The following is a 19,311-nucleotide window of genomic DNA, read 5'->3' as shown; positions in this document are numbered from 1 at the left end:
TTTCTGTCTGTCTGTGTGTATATTCTCTATACAAATCTACAATTTTAGATCTATCGGCACCAAATTTTGCATATATACCAAATGTGGACCTGACTTGAACGATAGGCTACTTTAAAATTTCATCAGAGCAGGGCAAGTGCCCCAAATGGGCAAAAAACTGTCGGGCAACAATGGTTTTTGGACCTCAACAATCACTTTCCGAACGTTTACTTTGGTTACCGTGGTTCTCTAGCAATGCGTTTCAGACGTGTTTTATGCCTTTACAATGGTTTGTCACTTCTCTAATCCTGTTAGGGACTATAACATATATGTATATATGTATAATAGTTTATGCCTTTATAATGGTTTGCCACATTTTCAATACTCCCAGTAATGAGGTGTTTTGAATAGACGCCATAATCATCATCAGCATTGCTTTGAGGGTCAGGAAAAGGGTGATCGTCATAGACCTCAGTGTTAAAATTGCAGATTTTACTGTAGAAATGCGAAAATTTGATGGTGTTTCTGTCACATCAATAATTTTAAAAATTGTATTGAATTCTAGATTTCTGAAATATTGAGTTCGCGTAGAGATATACGAAGCCCAGGAGATAAAATATGAAGTAATTAGCTCCGGGCCTACTTTTAAGTTGAATATTCATTCAATAATATTGATTTCAACTTTTTATTTATATCTTCTCAAGCATGAAAATTAAGTTCTCCGTATTGTCTTTTGATATTCAACTGCATAAATTGATATAGTTTAGGTTGTTTTAAAATCAATTATGGGTCCGTAAAGTACATCGAAGAAATTCCTCAGATTTAATTAAGCATTTTTGGAAACAGAAATAGATAACTTGAAGTTCGGGAGGGGGATCAAAATACCTAGCGCCCCTTAAAAAAGTAAAAATATATATATACATTTCTATGTTTCTTCAAATCTAGATTTGTTTATTTCATGAAATCGCGCAGGAAGTCGCCATATTGGTCAACTTATACACGGTTTGCATGTCCCTCAAAGAAAAAGGGAGATACCACGTGATCCAAAAAGCCTCATTAAAGAAAACCCGGGCAGCGCCGGGTATTATAGCTAGTTATGAGTAAAATTGGTGTTTTTAATTGAAAATAAAATTGTTGATTATTTTAAATGAATCAAATTGTGTGGGAATTTTAACTATACACACACAATTTATTATTTTTATAAATATTTTAAACACACAGTTGAAAGGTTTTTTTATTGCCACGATACTAGCAAGCAAATTTAATGATAATATATTTTAATAGTACTTAAAGGATAATTTTTTAAACACTTGTTACAATTTTACATCTAATTTAAATAAAATACCAACTATTATTTACTCTGAAGTAATAATGCATTATAAAATTTAAGACTGATTTAGTTTGATGTACTTAGATTCGCACAGATATCCAGCCAAATACCTAAGCAGCATTTGGCCAAACCAGATTTTTGGCAAAAGGGCTGAATACCGAATAGCAACAGAGTATTCGTCCCATCACTAGTTATATTGGATTTATCATTAATTCATTTATATTCCTGGTTCTGTCATGTTGCCGGGAAAAAAATACATGCGCGATCAAAATTTTTACATACTTTTGGTCCGAGCATGTCAAGCAATAGATTTGTCCAGCCTCGTACATACTTTAGAAGAAAAAAAAAATTTTTTATTCACATTTGATTTTGGCATGGTTGGGAGTTCGATTATACAGTTTTCATTTTCCACATAACTTTCAGGGCGTCTACCTAAAATTATATTTAAATTATTGTAAAGTAGAAAATATTCAGTAATTGAAAGTAAAAAATATTCTTAAATTATATCTAAAATAAGATATTTTTCTCTGCAAATATTTGCTTTTTATAGGTGGACCCCTCGTAGATGCTCTCAGAACTTATTCTAAACCTCTACCACGAGCACTCGTAGTGCAGATATTTTATCAGGTGTGTTGTGCTGTCAAGCATATGCATGTCCAAAACCCACCCATTGTCCACAGAGACTTAAAAGTAAGTACTTTTATGAATTTTTTTTTTTTTCTGAATTCCTCCTTTGCTGTATTGTTGATATTGATAAGTACAATTTTTCTTTCTTATCCCTTTCATTTATGAATTATATATGTTGTGTTTGCCACTCCAGAAAAACTAAAATTGAAATTTTTTTTTTTCTTTTCTTTTTTGGTCCATTGAATATTTATCTTTTATGCTAGTGTTAAGGATAAAAAAGATGTGACACTACGAAGTTCACACTGCTGATAAAATTTACAGTATACATGACCATTTAAATTGTCCATGGCGATAGACCTGAGTAGTGCTCGGATTGAAAGAAAAAATGAAGTATGCATGTGTGGCCATGCCTAATTGATAGGGATACATATTTTTCATATTTGCCAAATCGATGCGATAAATGTGGAATTTGTCAATTTTGATAATGAATGTAAAAATTTGATTTTTACTCATTTATACTTTTTAAAGGGAAAATATTGGGTAATTTAGCTGAACCAAATTCTTTCAAATTCTGACTCCAGAAATATGAATTCAGGTGACAAAATATGGAATTATTCTGCAATTTGAAGGAATCAAGCTTATCATTTGCCCCATTTTAAGTAGTAAATTAGTGAACTATCACTAGAGAATTCATTCCAACTCATGTCAAGGGCATTTTTGGGCTAAAGACAAAAACATTTGATGAATGAGAATGATGAAATTCATGTATATATATTTAAAAGAAACTGTGCAGTGTTAAAAGAAATCTTTCCTAAATTATTATTAATTACTATGTTTTTTATAGATTGAAAATCTACTTATTGGATCAAATGGCTTCATTAAGCTTTGTGATTTTGGGAGTGCTACGACAAAAGCTTATCACCCAGATAGTGCTTGGACTGCCATTCAGCGTAGTCTGGTTGAAGATGAAGTAAGCATATCACAAGATTATCTTTCAGCATGGTTTGTGATTGTCAATGTGATAAATAAGTTACATGAAAGGCCTTTGAAACTGTCAATTTTGTATTGGTTAGTTATATCGAAAGATTCACAAAGTGTTTCTGTAGCAGTGACATAGTAAGATAAATGTTTTTTTTTAGATGTGCAAAAACACCACTCCAATGTATCGTGCTCCTGAGATTCTAGACACTTATAATAATTATCCCATCAATCATGCCATGGATGTTTGGGTAAGTGTTTAGATAAATTTTCTCCTTGTCTGTATCTAATTTCACAACTTTATTGCATATGTGTACATGCTTTGCTATTTATCATATTCTGTAAACTGCGTGAATATCCAAGCAGTTGAGTAATGCATAGGCTAACTTTCAAAAATCTCAATTTAAAATTAATATTTCTCATCAATTCATTTCAGTCATTGATTTCTCCATATACATATAAAACTTTTTCATTGTTTGATCTTCATTTTTGAAGATTGTCTCTAATATAATATTTTTAGTATACTTAGTATTAAAGTAAAACCTCTCTTTTGGGGATATCGGTAGGACAAAAAAAATTTGTCCGTAGAAGAGAGTTACCATTAATCAGGGATTTTTTTAAATGTATATTTTTATTATACAAGGTGAAATGATTATTTGGCAGTAAAACAGGTTTGACCACATCTGAAAGGTGTTCGTTGAGAGGGGTTTTACTGTACTATCACCATTTTCTCTTTCGTTTTCATTTATAAAGATGAATTTTGATAATTATATTTAAAATAAATTCAGATATTTAGTGAACTCCGGATAAATGGTGGACTTTAAAGATATTTTAAACCCTTATCCCCTTGATATAAATGTGTAATATTTAGTTTGCTAGGCAAAATGAATAAAAATATCATTTTGCTTCGGGGGGGGGGGGAATCTTGATTTCTCAAAATCAACTCGTGAGAGCAAGTTAGTTATCTTACTTGTCAATTCAAATAACCATTTCAAAATGCACTCAATTATGCCTCTTTGTTATAGGATTTAGGCTGTATACTCTTCGTGCTGTGTTTCAAAGAACACCCCTTCGAAGATTCTGCAAAATTGAGAATACTGAATGCCAAATATAACATTCCAGCTAATGATACTGAGTATGAGGTTCTACATGATTTGATACGTGAGTTTTTCTTCCACCCCATACAAAAAAAATCCATGTTTATATGGAAATTGTTTTCTTTATTTAAAAATAGTAATTTTTAACAATGTTTTGAGACTTGATTTGTTATTTACTAATCAGAGGGATGCCTGCAATTGAACCCAAATGACCGACCTACTGTTTGTGACATCATCGAAAGGTTGGAGGAGATTGCTGAGGCTTGGAACATTGATCTCAAGTCACCTGTCAAGCTCCTGCAAACTCCTAGGAGTAATCAAGGAAGTCCAGGTAAGAATCATGTGCTATAGTAATTACAAAGAATTTTTTTTTTTTTTTTAAGATTTGAAATAAAGGGTTTGATATACATTGAGATTTTTTAAGCATGCATTATACAAGCATATAAATGTAAGTTTACATAATTTCTATTTGTTTACATGCTGGCAAATGAACTTCATGATATTAAATATTTACTAAGCTAATGTAACTTGTTTTTATTAATCAGTCTGTCTTGAACCAAAGAGAATCAGTTTATAGAAAGGTCCCCCCCCCCATTGTTCAATTGTTTAACCCTTTAGATCAGGTGGGGGAAGTGCAAAGTCTCCAACCCACAGTCCAAACATACTCCAGAAAAAGGGGTAGTGGCATTTTGGTTTAAAATTAGGGAACAAAAATCTTTTTGATAAGGTGCATGTTTTTTAAGACTTACAAATGTATATTTTATAGATGATTTTTCATTTCTCAGATATTGCTCAGAATAATAATTTTGATCTCGCCCTACATTTAAATCTTTAAAATAATTTCTTTAGTAAAAAAAATGTACCGCAATCATATTTCCCAATAAATAAACATATTTTATACAGTTAATCTTTGCTACAACGATACTTGATATAACAATAAATCACCTTTACAATGATATTTTTTTCAAATCTTGTTTGGAATCAACTGTAGCTCAATGTTAAACTCCTCTCAATACAACAATATTTCCCTTACTATAATAAACCCCTCTATAATATTTTTAGGAGATTTTGAAACTCCTACACCAATATTTTTTTATATTTCACTCCGAAAAAAAAACAAATATATCATCAATATATTTTTTAACTCATCATATATTTTAGCTCTTCTAAGGACATCTAATAACATTGGAATTTGGTATCACCTGATCGCTGAAAATGTTGATGAAGTTTTTTTTATCACTACTTTTTGTGTGATACACCAAAGTGTATTGTGATAAATCTCTCTACAGGGACAATAAATTTAACCAAATTTTGTGTTTATCAACTAATCAATTTAAATCTTTTATTGCAAATAAATATTCAAAAACACATTTTTTGGTGGTACTATAACAATGCTGGTTTAGAAAAGATGTCAACAGCCGAATAAATTTGATGACACGTGATGAATATGTTGCCTCTCGATATAACAATGATTGATTTCCCCTATAACAATATTTTTTGGTCCTCAGAATATTGTTATATCAAAGTTTCACTATATATTTTTTTTAATTTTCCAAAACCAGTTTTTACCAGCCATACATTTTTTAATCACATGAGAGCATGTCATAAGCATTAGCAAAATCTCTGAATCGTTACATTACATGTGATTTCATAGAGAACATGTGAACTAGCAAACTCAATGCTGCATAATTTTGATTTATGAAAAATTACTTATTTTATATTGATGATGCTTAATTCTTTGAAGTAAATGTTTTGTGTCAGTTCATTTGCACTAGATTTTAAAAGAAGTGCATAAGTTGCTATTATTGCAAATGGAAAAGAAATCTGTATTTGCTTGAATTTTTGATACTCACCTTTATTCTCATATTCAGACATGCATATTCTTCTTAATATTGTCTCTGAGTTCAACCTGCATCCAGTTAAAATATATCAATTTCATAAGCGAACTATGTGCATTTGATTTGAATAAATACAGTGAATTGTGTTTTTACAGTTCATAAAACATCATTTGGTCCTTTTTGTCCCTCCACGGTTTATAAAACTATTTTCTCTGTTTTTTGTAAAGAACATTATCTCATGTCATTGTCTCATCTTATGTATACGTGTGGTGATTTTATAAACCATATAGCTCACACTCCACCAAGACGACCGGAGGATATAAATGTTGCAGCAGCACCGCCACCTAGGCCACCACCACCAACCTCTGATCATCCGCACATGAATAATGCGGCATCTAGTGGTAGCTTGTTCAACAATTTTAGAGGAGGTGCTGGTAGCTTATTCAAAAATTTGAGAGAGCAGGGTGCTAAAGTCATACAAACTGTACAGCAGTGAGTATTCTTATATTCTGTTTTCGTTTTATACAAACGTAATCTCTGAAAATTCATTTAAACAAATATATCTTTTCCTGCCCTCTATTTCTCTAATAATTTATTCCACACATTTTTGATGTGCTTGACGAGATATCTGAATAATTAATTTTTCCTTCCAATTAAACAGCTAATAAAATAACTTTACCGATTAAATTTTTTTATGAATACATTGATACTGACTCTTCACACATCATGTGCTTAACTGTGTTTTTAAATCATCAACAAAAAAATTATAATTGAAATAATCACCAATTAGTTTTCAAAAATTTAAATAATTAGACGGAAAATTGGCACAATGGCCTATGCTGTCATAGCCAAGTGACTAGTTAAGTCTAATTTTTGGGTACATTAATTTGAATAATTTAATTGTTTCAAGAATAAAGCTAATGTACAATTTTTATTTTCTCCCATTAAATTCATCAGCTTGTAAGTACTTCAATCAGCAGCAATTTTTCCTTCATTAAGTTGCATTAAATTTTATTGAATATTTATTATTTAAAGTAAAACAGCTATGCAGTATAATTTTATATCAGATAATTGGAGTTGGCTGTTTTTGTTGTCTTTTCTTTTATGCAATATCTACCATTTTATATTCGCATATATAAATATTTTTTTAGAAAGTACTTGTCAATGCACAAATCACTACCAATTTCTAGGTAATAAATGCAATTCAATAAAGGGCTGGTTTATGATTGAATGAAGCTTTCATTTATTTATTTATTTACATCCGCAAAAGGCTGGTTGCACTCACATTGGGGGGGGGGGGTTTGGCACAATAAAAATATCAAAAAAAGGAGCATAAAATAATAGCATACTGTACATGCATGGGGGAAATAAATTAGAGTGGGTTTTTGATTTTTATGTTCTGCTGTTGAGAATATTCTATATAAGTATTAGCACCAAAGCTGGGTTTACAGTAGAATCTTATTCTTTCTTATTTAGAACTACCAAAAACATTTTTTTTAAATTTGCATTTTTTTTTAAATTATACATGGAGGCTGGGAAGGTTCATCATAGAGCAGTGTCCTATGAAATAGTGCAATTTCTTTTGTGAGCTGTTTTTTTTTTCTTTTTTTTTTAATTTTGAAAATAAAGCAAGCCAATTCAGTTACTATGAAGTTACTGATGAATTAAGTTACTGATTTCAGCTCATTCACAGTTCTATTGATATATTTATTCATGTTCACATTTTTTTTTAAATCTTAAATGGTTCTGTTCAGTTCCTCTTATTTTGTACAGGGGAAGCTCTACTGTATTTTGCTGTTTCTTGTATGTTTAAGTTGACTTCGTATTCGTAAATTTGTTTAGTATCTCTGAAGATATGAGGAATAGTAGAGGAAAGAATAACAGACCTTGCTTGTGTTATCAAAACTCATCTCTTGTCCTGTTTTAACAATTCGGCTACAGCTGACTTTTCTTTTTGAATCTACATCTACTTCCATGTTCCTTCAATCTATAGTTGACTTACTTTTTTTAACATTCTTATGCGGGCAATTTTCAGCTGTAATAGTAGAAGTGTTTTATCGTTTCTTTTAGGAACAATGTTTGCATGATATATTGCAACCCTATTGCCCTTCTTGGTTTTTTTTCCTTTCCCTCTCTCATCACCAGACAAAGGAAAGGAAGAAAAAAAATCCTAATTCAAATACCATTTTTCTTACCCACAAGCAAATTTCTGCAGCCGAAGAATGCGTTTTAAATTCCTGACGGATGATGATGGGGGCTGAGATCTCACTGCTGTGATGGTCAAGTGGTCATAAAGACAGACTCACATTTTGAGGAGCTGGGTTAGAACTCCACCATTACCACAGTGGTGGTTGGCTGAAGTTGGTTTTCTGTAGTTTCTAACTTCAAGGTGTGAATGTGAGCCAATCTACCCATCAAAAAGTCTCCCCACAGAGAGCAGCAGGCCTATACCAATACAATTATTCAATCATTACACTTCACAATATAATTATTCAATCATTACACTGGTGGGCCATGAGCTGGTTTGGAGGAAGATCTCAGCCCCCTGCTTGGGATAGGTTAACACATTTTGTGTGCATCAGAGAATATGTTGGTATCTTTCCCAAATCCATATTTATTGTATTTACTAGGGGGGCTCTGCCCCCCTGCCGCCTTTGGCGGCCAACCCCCCCCCCCCCCCACTTCTCTCATGGACATATCTTGTTTATTTCGTCCCACTTCATCAGCGTGCTATGGAAAAGGGGGAAAGGGACGTGTGAAAGCACCAGCCTACTCAAGAAGCGAATTTTAATGAAAATAATAATAAAGCAACAAAAAACAAATGAGATTCATCAAGTATCCCCAGAAAACTTCCCCATGGGGGTCCCCAGATTCAATTCGCTGAATTTCAGTGGGGCCCCACACTGGATATATCTTGGGCTACCGATGTGTTGCAAATTTTACAATGTTAAACCACAAAAATCAATGAGATACATTCAGGGGCACCGAATTACAACCTGCCAACATTTCCATGAAGCCCTGACCTGCAAGCTTGTCGGACACCCCCCTGTGAGAATTTTTCATTTTTATCAATTTTACAACGAATAAAATCCAGGGCCCCACATCCAGTAGCGGGGATTACGCAGATTTTTAGTGGGGCCCCAGACTGGCTATATCTCGGGTTTCGGCTGTGACAAATTCTACAACAGAAAAGAATGAGATTCATCCAGGGCCCCCAAAATCAAACCTGTAAACATGGGGCCCCCCCGACTTGGAAGCTTGTTGGTCATCCCCCGGTGCGAGTGCCATGAAAAATTTTCATTTGTATTCGTTTTACCAACGAATAAAATCCAGGGCCCCAAAATGAAACCTGTAAACATGGGGCCCCCGACTTGGAAGCTTGTCGGTCATCCCCCGGTGCGAGTGCCATGAAAAATTTTCATTTGTATTCGTTTTACGAACGAATAAAATCCAGGGCCCCCAAACAATTACCCGGGACACCAATTCGCATACTTTTGGTGGGGCCCCAGACTGGCTTTATCTCGGGGTTCCGCTGTTGCAAATTCTACAACAGAAAAGAATGAGATTCATCCAGGGCCCCCAAAATGAAACCTGTAAACATGGGCCCCGACTTGGAAGCTTGTCGGTCATCCCCCGGAGCGAGTGCCATGAAAAATTTTCATTTGTATTCGTTTTACCAACGAATAAAATCCAGGGCCCCCAACCAATTACCCGGGACACCAATTCGCATACTTTTGGTGGGGCCCCAGACTGGCTTTATCTCGGGCTTCGGCTGTTGCAAATTCTACAACAGAAAAGAATGAGATTCATCCAGGGCCCCCAAAATGAAACCTGTAAACATAGGGCCCCCGACTTGGAAGCTTGTCAGTCATCCCCCGGAGCGAGTGCCATGAAAAATTTTCATTTCTATTCGTTTTACCAACGAATAAAATCCAGGGCCCCCAACCAATTACCCGGGACACCAATTCGCATACTTTTGGTGGGGCCCCAGACTGGCTTTATCTCGGGCTTCGGCTGTTGCAAATTCTACAACAGAAAAGAATGAGATTCATCCAGGGCCCCCAAAATGAAACCTGTAAACATAGGGCCCCCGACTTGGAAGCTTGTCTGTCATCCCCCGGAGCGAGTGCCATGAAAAATTTTCATTTGTATTCGTTTTACCAACAAATAAAATCCAGGGCCCCCAAAATGAAACCTGTAAACATATAGCCCCCGACTTGGAAGCTTGTCGGTCATCCCCTGGAGCGAGTGCCATGAAAAATTTTCATTTGTATTCGTTTTACCAACGAATAAAATCCAGGGCCCCCAACCAATTACCCAGGACACCAATTCGCATACTTTTGGTGGGGCCCCAAACTGGCTTTATCTCGGGCTTCCGCTGTTGCGAATTCTACAACAGAAAAGAATGAGATTCGTCCAGGGCCCCAAAATGAAACCTGTAAACATGGGGCCCCCGACTTGGAAGCTTGTCGGTCATCCCCCGGTGTGAGTGCTATGAAAAATTTTCATTTGTATTCGTTTTACCAACAAATAAAATCCAGGGCCCCCAAAATGAAACCTGTAAACATGGGGCCCCGACTTGGAAGCTTGTCGGTCATCCCCTGGAGCGAGTGCCATGAAAAATTTTCATTTGTATTCGTTTTACCAACGAATAAAATCCAGGGCCCCAACCAATTACCCAGGACACCAATTCGCATACTTTTGGTGGGGCCCCAGACTGGATATATCTTTTGCTTCCGCTATCGAAATTTTTCAACGTTAAAGCAGCAAGAAAACAATGAGATCCATCAAGGGCCCCTGGAAATGAAAACTTTTTACTTATACGTGAAATCTTCCCCGGGTACCCCGACCCTGTGTTGGGAGCACTGCTGTTGTGCGTGTATATTATACATATATATACCTCTCGGCATGGACCTCCCCCCCCCCACAAAGGAAGGGCTGACAGGGGCCACAACGATTCTTATCACTTTTTGATTTTTCACACTATAAATTAATCACAGAGGGGCCCCTGAAAAGCTGGTTTGGGGGCTCGAAATCTAAATTCCAGCCTAAGGGCTCTGCTGTAGGATGTAGGAGCCTCTTGGTACATGCACATAACATGGTCCCGATGGGTCAAATGGGTCCCGATATGTGAATATCGACCCAATATCGATATATGATATATGATATCATATCGATATATGAATATGAATGTACGATATATGAATGTGAATATCGATATATGAATCGAAACCAACTTCCGTAACAGATTTCCGTCACTCAAAAATTTCACCCACTTCCGTCACTCGGTTGCTTAGCAACAGGCCCTTTTCGAGTTTGTTTGTGATTTTATATTATAGAATAGATATGTGTCACTTCAATAGTATGGTAATATGTAGAAACCCCTCCCAATAGTTTTTGAAAAAGCAGATCCTTCACTAAGTGAAGGAATTGTCATGTAAGTCTGATTCATTGGCCTCAAGAATTTTCTGTAAAAAAACCACACGTTTTTGTATTTGTTCTGTGCTATTAGCATTGTGAGGTTTTGGGCCTTATGGCAGTATTAATATCAATTGCAATATTTTCCTTTACAAAAATAAATTTCAATTTGTTTTACAGAGTCTAATGTTATTTTTCCATTTGAATTAATTAAAATCTTTCAATTGTATTTTTTCACGATCTTAATATACACCCTTTTCTCAATTAAAATTACATTTTTTCCTTGTAGATCAATGGCTAGGCAAGAATTGGACTTCAATTACATTACCCCTAGAGTAGCAGGTACAATTTTGCATTAACCTACTTGGTACAAGTTTGTGGTCAATTTTTTTTCAAAATTTTGGTATTGTTATGCAAGATTTTCCAAGATAAAAAAAGTGAATATGCTAGCAATAAACCTGTAAAAATATTACTTTGGATGGAAATTTATGCAGTACTTTTGCAATCTGTTTCACATTCTAAATTTTCGAATGTTTCACAACTTAAATGCTTATAGAATAGAAAGAAGAGAAGTTAAAATTATGAAAGCAAAATATGCCGGTAGTACTTATATATAAGCATGATAGTTATGGGTTGTATGTTAGCATTTTTAAGCACTACTGATAAACTGCCATGTTTTTTTTTCTTTACTACTGAAATCAGTGTGGGGAGTGCTCACGTGCTAGAAGCTATGGGTTCAGTGTAGGATCCTATGGGTTTTCTTGAGTTAAAAAGGTTTGATGGGAACAAAAAAATTTTTGATGCAGGTGATGAAACAAAAAGCATGGGAAACCGATTTAAATTATGCATGGTTTTTGTTACTTCTATGTGAAGGTAATAGATACTGATAAATACTCGCACATCTTTTAATGTTTCTAAAAGCTGTGTTTCTTTCATTTCAGTAATGTCTTATCCAGCTGAAGGTTTGGAATCGACATACAGAAATCATGTTGAAGATGTGAGGGGTATGCTCGACTCCACTCATCCCGCACATTATGCAATATATAATGTTTCAGGTCGGGCATATTCATCTGTGAAATTCAATGCCAAAGTCAGTGAATCAGGATGGCCTGCAAAGAAAGCACCACCATTCATAACTCTTGTGTCCTTGTGTAGAAATATGTGTTTGTATTTGAAGCAAGATCCAAAGAATGTGTGCATAGTCCATTGTTTGGTTAGTGTCTAATTTAATTTTTTTCAAAAATGAGCCTACTTTTGAGAAAATTTCAAAAAATATACCTGAATTTGTCAAGTATTTTGTTAATTAATTAAAATTTGCACTTGATCTCAACCCATAATAATAATATTTGATTTTAATGACTACTTACATTATTAGTATAAAAATAACTTTTTCTTTCATTCTTTAGGATGGCAAATCTTCCTCTGCAGTCCTAGTTTGTGCATTTTTGATATTCTGCAAGCTTTTTAAGAAACCAGAAGAAGCTCTACAATTATTTGCTCTAAAAAGATGTCCTGTTAATATGGTTCCATCACAATTAAGGTAAGGCTTTAAGGTTATAATAATTTGACACATTAAGGTAAGGGAAAAAATAAGAGACTTGTTGAGTGCTCTTGATTTTGTTTAATGTATACAGTCGGATTCGCTTTTAATGAGAGCCTGGATTTAATGAGCAAAATTTATACAATGCTAATTGTATGGCAATTCAGTAGCTTTTAGCAAGTAAGTTTTCATGGTAACTCAGATTTAAAAAGCAATTTGAAAGAGAAACAACGAAAAATAACTGCAAAAATGGAGAAAGAATGAAAAATAAATGCAAGGAGAACACCCAAAACTGAGTCTCTTTCGCCTCTTTCATGATATAGAGATAATACAAGTGATCAGGAGTAAATACTTTGACCATTTTTTAAATCGAAATCATACCTCTACAATAGGGATCTTCAACGTTTTACACTTGAAGGCCACATAAAGTATTTGTTGCGTTCCGCGGGCCACTCATTTGTGGGGGGGCCCCCCCCACAAATTGTAACATTCAATTCAATTAATTTAAACAAATATTAATTTTGAATGATTTAAAAAAACATTTCAAATTATAGAATAACATTTCAAAAAATGCCTTTTTTGCTATATTAATACATTTGTGTTACTTGAAAATGTTTTTGGTAGTTGGTAAATCTAAATTTTTCTCAGAGATTTCTTGTGCCTCCAATCAATCTCAGTGTACCCCCCCCCCCTTCCAAAGGTTGATCCTACTTACGCTCAGATACGACAAATTAAAATGCGACGCGTACTACGTATTTTATGATTCCATTGTGTAGCATTTTCGTTTTAAAAAATTAAATTGAATTGGGGTAAGACAATTATTTTTAGGTATTTTTTATATTTTATGAAACAGAATGAAAATTGATGATTTTTGTTTATACATGTATATGTTGAATTAATTACATATCAAATGAAAAAAAAATGGCGTTTGTGTTACTTACATTACGAATGCGAGTGGATATAATTCCTAAATTAATGCAAAACTTGACATTGTTTTTGCTTGACTAAATCTTCAATGTTAGGCAAAATTTGTGTTGTTGCTATTCGTAAAGTATCCTCCAAATGCCGATCAGTGAGACATGTTCTAGTTTTTGATTTTGTATTCTTCATTCGACTAAACAACTGTTCACATATGTAAGTGCTGCCAAATATAGAAGACATGAACAATGCATGTTTGCGTATTCCTGGATACTTTTCTTCGGACACATACTTAGAATAAAAATCAATTAATGAAGGAATTTAAAAAAACTTGCATTTAACTGCAGAGTCACATTGCAAATCTGCAAATTCTAATTGTAGCTCTGATGGAACACTTTCGATATCGACCGAGAATGGTGAGGAAAACATTTTCATAGAAATTTCGTTCTCGCGGAAGTCGGAAAATCTGCTTCTGAATTCCATTCTCAGATTTGAAATGCACTGTACATAATCGTCCGGTTTCCAAGTTGTAGATTTATTTACCAACTCCAACAATTTTGGAAAATGTATGCAGTTTTTGTTTTGCAATTGACGTTCTAATTTAGTTTCGAACGCTTTCACATTGTCATAAAGATTATGGACAAGTAGATCTTTTCCCAATAAGCGGTAGTTTAGATCATTCAGATGGCCAGTGATATCGACAAGAAATGTGAAATCTCTCACCCACTTTTTATCTTGAAACTCCCCAATAAGTTTTCCTTTGGATTTCATGAATTCATCAACTTCCTCCTTCAAGGAAAACATGCGCTGAAGCATCTTTCCCCGGCTCAACCAGCGTACTTCTGTATAATAAATAATGTCGCCATGCTCAGCTTCCAAATCCTCTAAGAATTTTTGAAACTGTCTATGGTTAAGTCCTTTGGATCGAATGAAGTTAACCGCTTTCACTACAACAGACATTACGTGCTCAAAGTTGGAGAAAAACTTTTTGCACAAGTTTTCCTGGTGAATGATGCAGTGGAAAGCCATCATCTTCGTATTCTCACATTTTTCGGCATCTGATTTTATCAATGTGATTACCCCCGTCTTCTGACCAGTCATAGAGGGAGCACCATCTGTAGTTATGGCAGATATGTTGCCTAAGTCCAACTCACATTTGGCCAATGTTTCTGTCAAACTTGAATATAAGTCGAAACTTTGTATCCTTAAGTGCAACGATACTAGCTAACTCCTCAACAATTTTGAAGTTTTTGTCAATACCACGAATGAAAATAGCTGCTTGTGCGGTATCTGTTGCATCCATCGATTCATCCATAGCTACTGAATAAAACAAAAATTCCTTGCATTTGGATTTCAAGGTCTTGAATACATCTGCTGACAGATCCTCCACACGTCTTGCTACTGTCACACCAGACAAACTGACGTTCGAAACAGCTTGAGCCTGTGATGGGCAAAGCACATCAACTGCAGACTGAAGACATTCTTTAACGAATTCTCCATCAACGAAGGGCTTCCCACGTTTCGCAATTTTTTCTGATATTATATAACTAACGCGAACACAATTTTCAGACTGTTCATTTCTTCCAAAGAATAATGATTGCTGACAGTTCAGCTTCGATTTCAGTTCATTGACTTTTTCACTTCGAAAATGTCCCTCCAATCCATAATATTTTGCACTATGCTTAGTATCGTAATGTCTCTTAATATTATATTCTTTCATCGTGGCTACGCTCTCAGTGCAAATTAGACAAACTGCTTTAGCCTTGTGTTCGACGAAAAAATAAAGGGATGACCACTTTTCTTGAAAAAAATCTCACTTTTTCTTCAACTTTCCTTTTTTGGCTGTCACGGTTCGCCATCATGCACTCATTTAAAGACTAAAAGGCTTCTGATCAAAGGCTTCAAAGACCAAAAACAGAAGTAAACTAACTGTACAAATCCCCTTCTTCCAACCAATCAAGATGCATACATCCATCTGCTCCTTTCGGAACCATGCATCCGAGAAATACGATACCATGGAAATTCCGTTCATTTCTGCTTTCTCCCCACTCAAGGAGGATGTACTCGAAGTTATTTATGGTGAAAAGTGTATGGTGGCCTTGGCACCGTACACTTTTACTACTTTACTACTTTTACACTTAAGAAGCTAAATACTGTACACTGATCAGCCTGTCCTTGTTATAAGTCTATATGAAGCTGAGTGACTTTTTTTTTTGTCGAAATCTTCGTTTTACCCTATTTTTTAACGATATTTCGTCAATCGTTCAAAATGTTTCAGCGGGCCACCAAAATAGTGACGGCGGGCCACGGGTTGAAGACCCCTACTCTACAACGAATGGTTGATGCGATAAAAGCTGAATTAGGACTTACGAGATAGCTTTTCTTTCTTTTGCCGAAAGTGTAACTGCGTGTGTACCTAACAGTCTGAGTGTGTATTTAGTGTTGTGTTTGATTTTTCAGTGCTGCCATCTATGTTTCAGAAGAAAAGTGAGTGAAGTGGGATGATTGAATATTTGTAGTTTGTAGGCTTGTTGCTCTCTGGGGCGGGACTTTTTAACAAGGAGATCGGCTCTCATTTGTGTCTCGAAGTTGGAAACCACAGAAAACCAACTTCAGCCGACCACCACTGTGGCAGCAGTGGGGCTTGAACCCGGGTCCCTGCGATAAAGAGTCTGCCACTATGACAACTCGGCCACCACAGCACCGCTTATTCTTACTGTAGAATTTTTTCTTTTGGCAAAACCATACATGGTCTATTTCAAATGGGGTCTTTCTTTCCAACCGAGCGTAACTTAGGTCTATTGTCATGGACATTTTACTACTGTGAGTTGTGCTGGAAGTGTAAGTATGTGTACCAAACAGTCTGAATGCGTATCTAGTGTTTGATTTTTCCATGCTGCCATCTATATCTCAGAAGTCACATGAGTGAAGTGTAATGATTGAATATTTGTACCATTTGTAGACTTGTTGCTCTCTGTGGTGAGACTTTATGAATGAAGGGTTTGTAGTTCATTCTCATTTTTCTAATGTTGTTCACAACTGGGATATTTACAATAGGTACAGTATCATGCTCCTGGTGGCCTATAGTTTAAGTGAAATTTAATAAAAAATTTTACTTCCCATTGCAAAGCACAAATGAATAACCAGCTCTTTGTGCAGCGTATCTAGGACATTTATATAGGGTGGTAACTATTGACCGCCCAATAATTACACACATGATTCCTTGTGAAAAACTGATATGTAAATGTGCTTTTCAGTTTTTGATTTGACCCATAATTAATGAGTTATAACACTTTAAAAATTGATGCCACCACTTCATAATCCTGTCAAATTCACCAAATGTACACCAAACATATAACTTGGTATTTTTGGGACTGAAAAACAATGGTATAACCCTAAATAAAAATCGAGAAAACAAAAACCAGTTTTTTTTTTCTTTCTTGTGTGTTGCACTTTTCAAATTTTTTGGACATTGTTATTATGATTTTCTCAGACTGCAGTTTTTGAATTTATCGTTGAGATTTAAAAAAAAAACAACTGCCTCTAAAAATTCTGAAATTTTGAAAAAATGTTTACTTACTTACCGTGAGTGTCAGTAAATTGTACCTCAGATTTAGAAATTAACCCATGGAAAGTTTTTTTAATGTTGAATTCAGATTTTTAAAATTTATAAATTTTTTTAATTTAAAAATTAATGACATTTTAATGGATGATCAGATATGAAAGTTTATTTTACTTACACATGTTTCAGTAACATAGTAGTATGTAGCAGTAATATAATTGTAGTATTTTCACAAAATTTCAGAATTTTTGATGCAGTAGTTCTTTTTTCTTCTAATCGTAATAGGTGAGCTCAAAAACTGTGCAATTTGAGAAAATCACATTCAAAGTGTTTTTTCTTATTTTCGTTTGCACTATAATTCATTATTATTTTTTTATTATTTTGAGAAAAAAAAATTAACCTCCTTGAAACTAAATATTTTCATTTGAATGAAATATTTAGTTTTTAATTCAATCTTTGAAAAACTCACTTCAAGGGTCATGACACCTTCAAAGGAATAAAGTATCGCTAACCATTTTGAGACTAGATTTTTTTTCCAGTTTTGCAAGACTTGCATTTTACATCACAGCTTTTGATTGCAATTTTTTAACTCAATAACCTTGTTTAACGAAATCTATCATAGTTAAAACAAGCCTAAATGGAGCCTAACAAATACAATTTAAAAATTTTATGGCTTCTCATTTATGTTATGAATGTGTGTACGACACAATACTCAAAATCATATTTAGAAAAATGCAGTAAAAATACAGCTTTCATTGTGAAAATTGAGAGTTGGGGGAAAGGTGAGGGGCATGATTTTCCATGGGGAAAAAATTAAGAAATGAAATATAAGAGCATCTCAAAAAGGCGACAAAGTTAGTAGTGCCTAGCAGGGCCAGAACTGGGGGGCAACTGCCTCGGGCATCAAAATTTAGAGAGCAGCCATTTTAGATGGAAACAAACCCATAAAATTGTCGAATTTTGAAGTTGCAGGGTAGGCAAAAATTCTAGTTACAGCCCTGGTGCCTAGGACAGCGAAGCCTTAAGTCTGTGCTTGCTAATAGGGGCCTGGGACAACAGCCTCCTTATAAATATACCCCAGAATGAAAATGATCTAAGCTCAAATTAATTTTGAAGTTGTGTCAAAAAATATTTCTTATGATAAGGTAAAGTATATCTATTAACATTCCACCATGGTAAATATCAATTGCAGTCACAAGGAAATCAGAAATCTTTGTTGCAAAAAGATTATGTATAAATTGGTGTGAAAATATGACTCAATGAATATCCAATAGAAAAAATATGAAACCACTAATTATATTGAATATGTCAGTTCATAAAATAATTAGTTTGATTAGAAATTTTGGATTGAATCTTTGTTATTATTTGACTGTTTCCATACCTTTGTCAAGAAGCTACCATTTTTACACCCTTCATTGAAGCTTTTTATGTGTAACAGTTTGAAGAAGTTTAAAATTGCTGAAAACATATTTACCTGTTTTATTGACCAACGTGTGATTAAATTCGAAATACGGTGGGAAAAAATGATCACACAGTAAACACAATGTATGCACCTTCCCCCAAATGATTTCACTTATCTGTAAAATAGAACAAATTACCACATTTTGGCAAAAAAGTGTTGGTTTAGTTACATTTTCAAATAGGTCTCATTTGATTAACACTACAAATCTGGTGATAAATTTACCAACATAGTGGACAAGCTAATACATAATTGCATGTAAGCTACACATAATGACAGGGTTATAATATCACACTACATGGAGTGAAAGAGTGCCAATTGTGAAACAAGTCCAAACTTGGCTTCTAACTGGATTGAATATTTCAGTCAATTTTCAACCCGCTCGAGTGGCACAGTGTTCTGATGCTCATCTTCCACTACGAAGGTTACCATCAAGGTTCACAGGTTTGAATCTGGGCAAGAACATCAGGAACAAGTTCTTTACCTACCGAGCCTGGAGCGACCACCGAGAGATGGCACCTTCATTTCCCACCTAACTCTACTCGTTGGAAATTTCCATATGGCG

At 34.7% G+C, this 19,311-nt stretch overlaps 1 protein-coding gene across 1 annotated transcript in view; it reads left to right on the top strand.

Annotated features, from left to right (window-relative positions):
- The window catches only part of aux (cyclin-G-associated kinase), a 51,122-nt gene that overhangs the window by 6,971 nt on the left and 24,840 nt on the right, over nucleotides 1-19,311 (top strand). The window contains exons 5-13 of the mRNA XM_089244743.1: nucleotides 1,860-1,999; nucleotides 2,781-2,906; nucleotides 3,076-3,165; nucleotides 3,940-4,075; nucleotides 4,196-4,342; nucleotides 6,140-6,341; nucleotides 11,557-11,609; nucleotides 12,209-12,480; nucleotides 12,674-12,807. Of these exons, the coding sequence (XP_089100869.1) occupies nucleotides 1,860-1,999; nucleotides 2,781-2,906; nucleotides 3,076-3,165; nucleotides 3,940-4,075; nucleotides 4,196-4,342; nucleotides 6,140-6,341; nucleotides 11,557-11,609; nucleotides 12,209-12,480; nucleotides 12,674-12,807 (1,300 nt within the window). The remainder of the gene's footprint in view (nucleotides 1-1,859; nucleotides 2,000-2,780; nucleotides 2,907-3,075; nucleotides 3,166-3,939; nucleotides 4,076-4,195; nucleotides 4,343-6,139; nucleotides 6,342-11,556; nucleotides 11,610-12,208; nucleotides 12,481-12,673; nucleotides 12,808-19,311) is intronic.

Source organism: Pholcus phalangioides, unplaced genomic scaffold, assembly GCF_987345545.1.
Source record: "Pholcus phalangioides strain wild (caught in Gottingen) unplaced genomic scaffold, Ppha-v1.0 ptg000015l_1, whole genome shotgun sequence".
Classification (NCBI taxonomy): domain Eukaryota; kingdom Metazoa; phylum Arthropoda; class Arachnida; order Araneae; family Pholcidae; genus Pholcus; species Pholcus phalangioides.
This window is presented reverse-complemented; position numbering and strand designations above follow the sequence as displayed.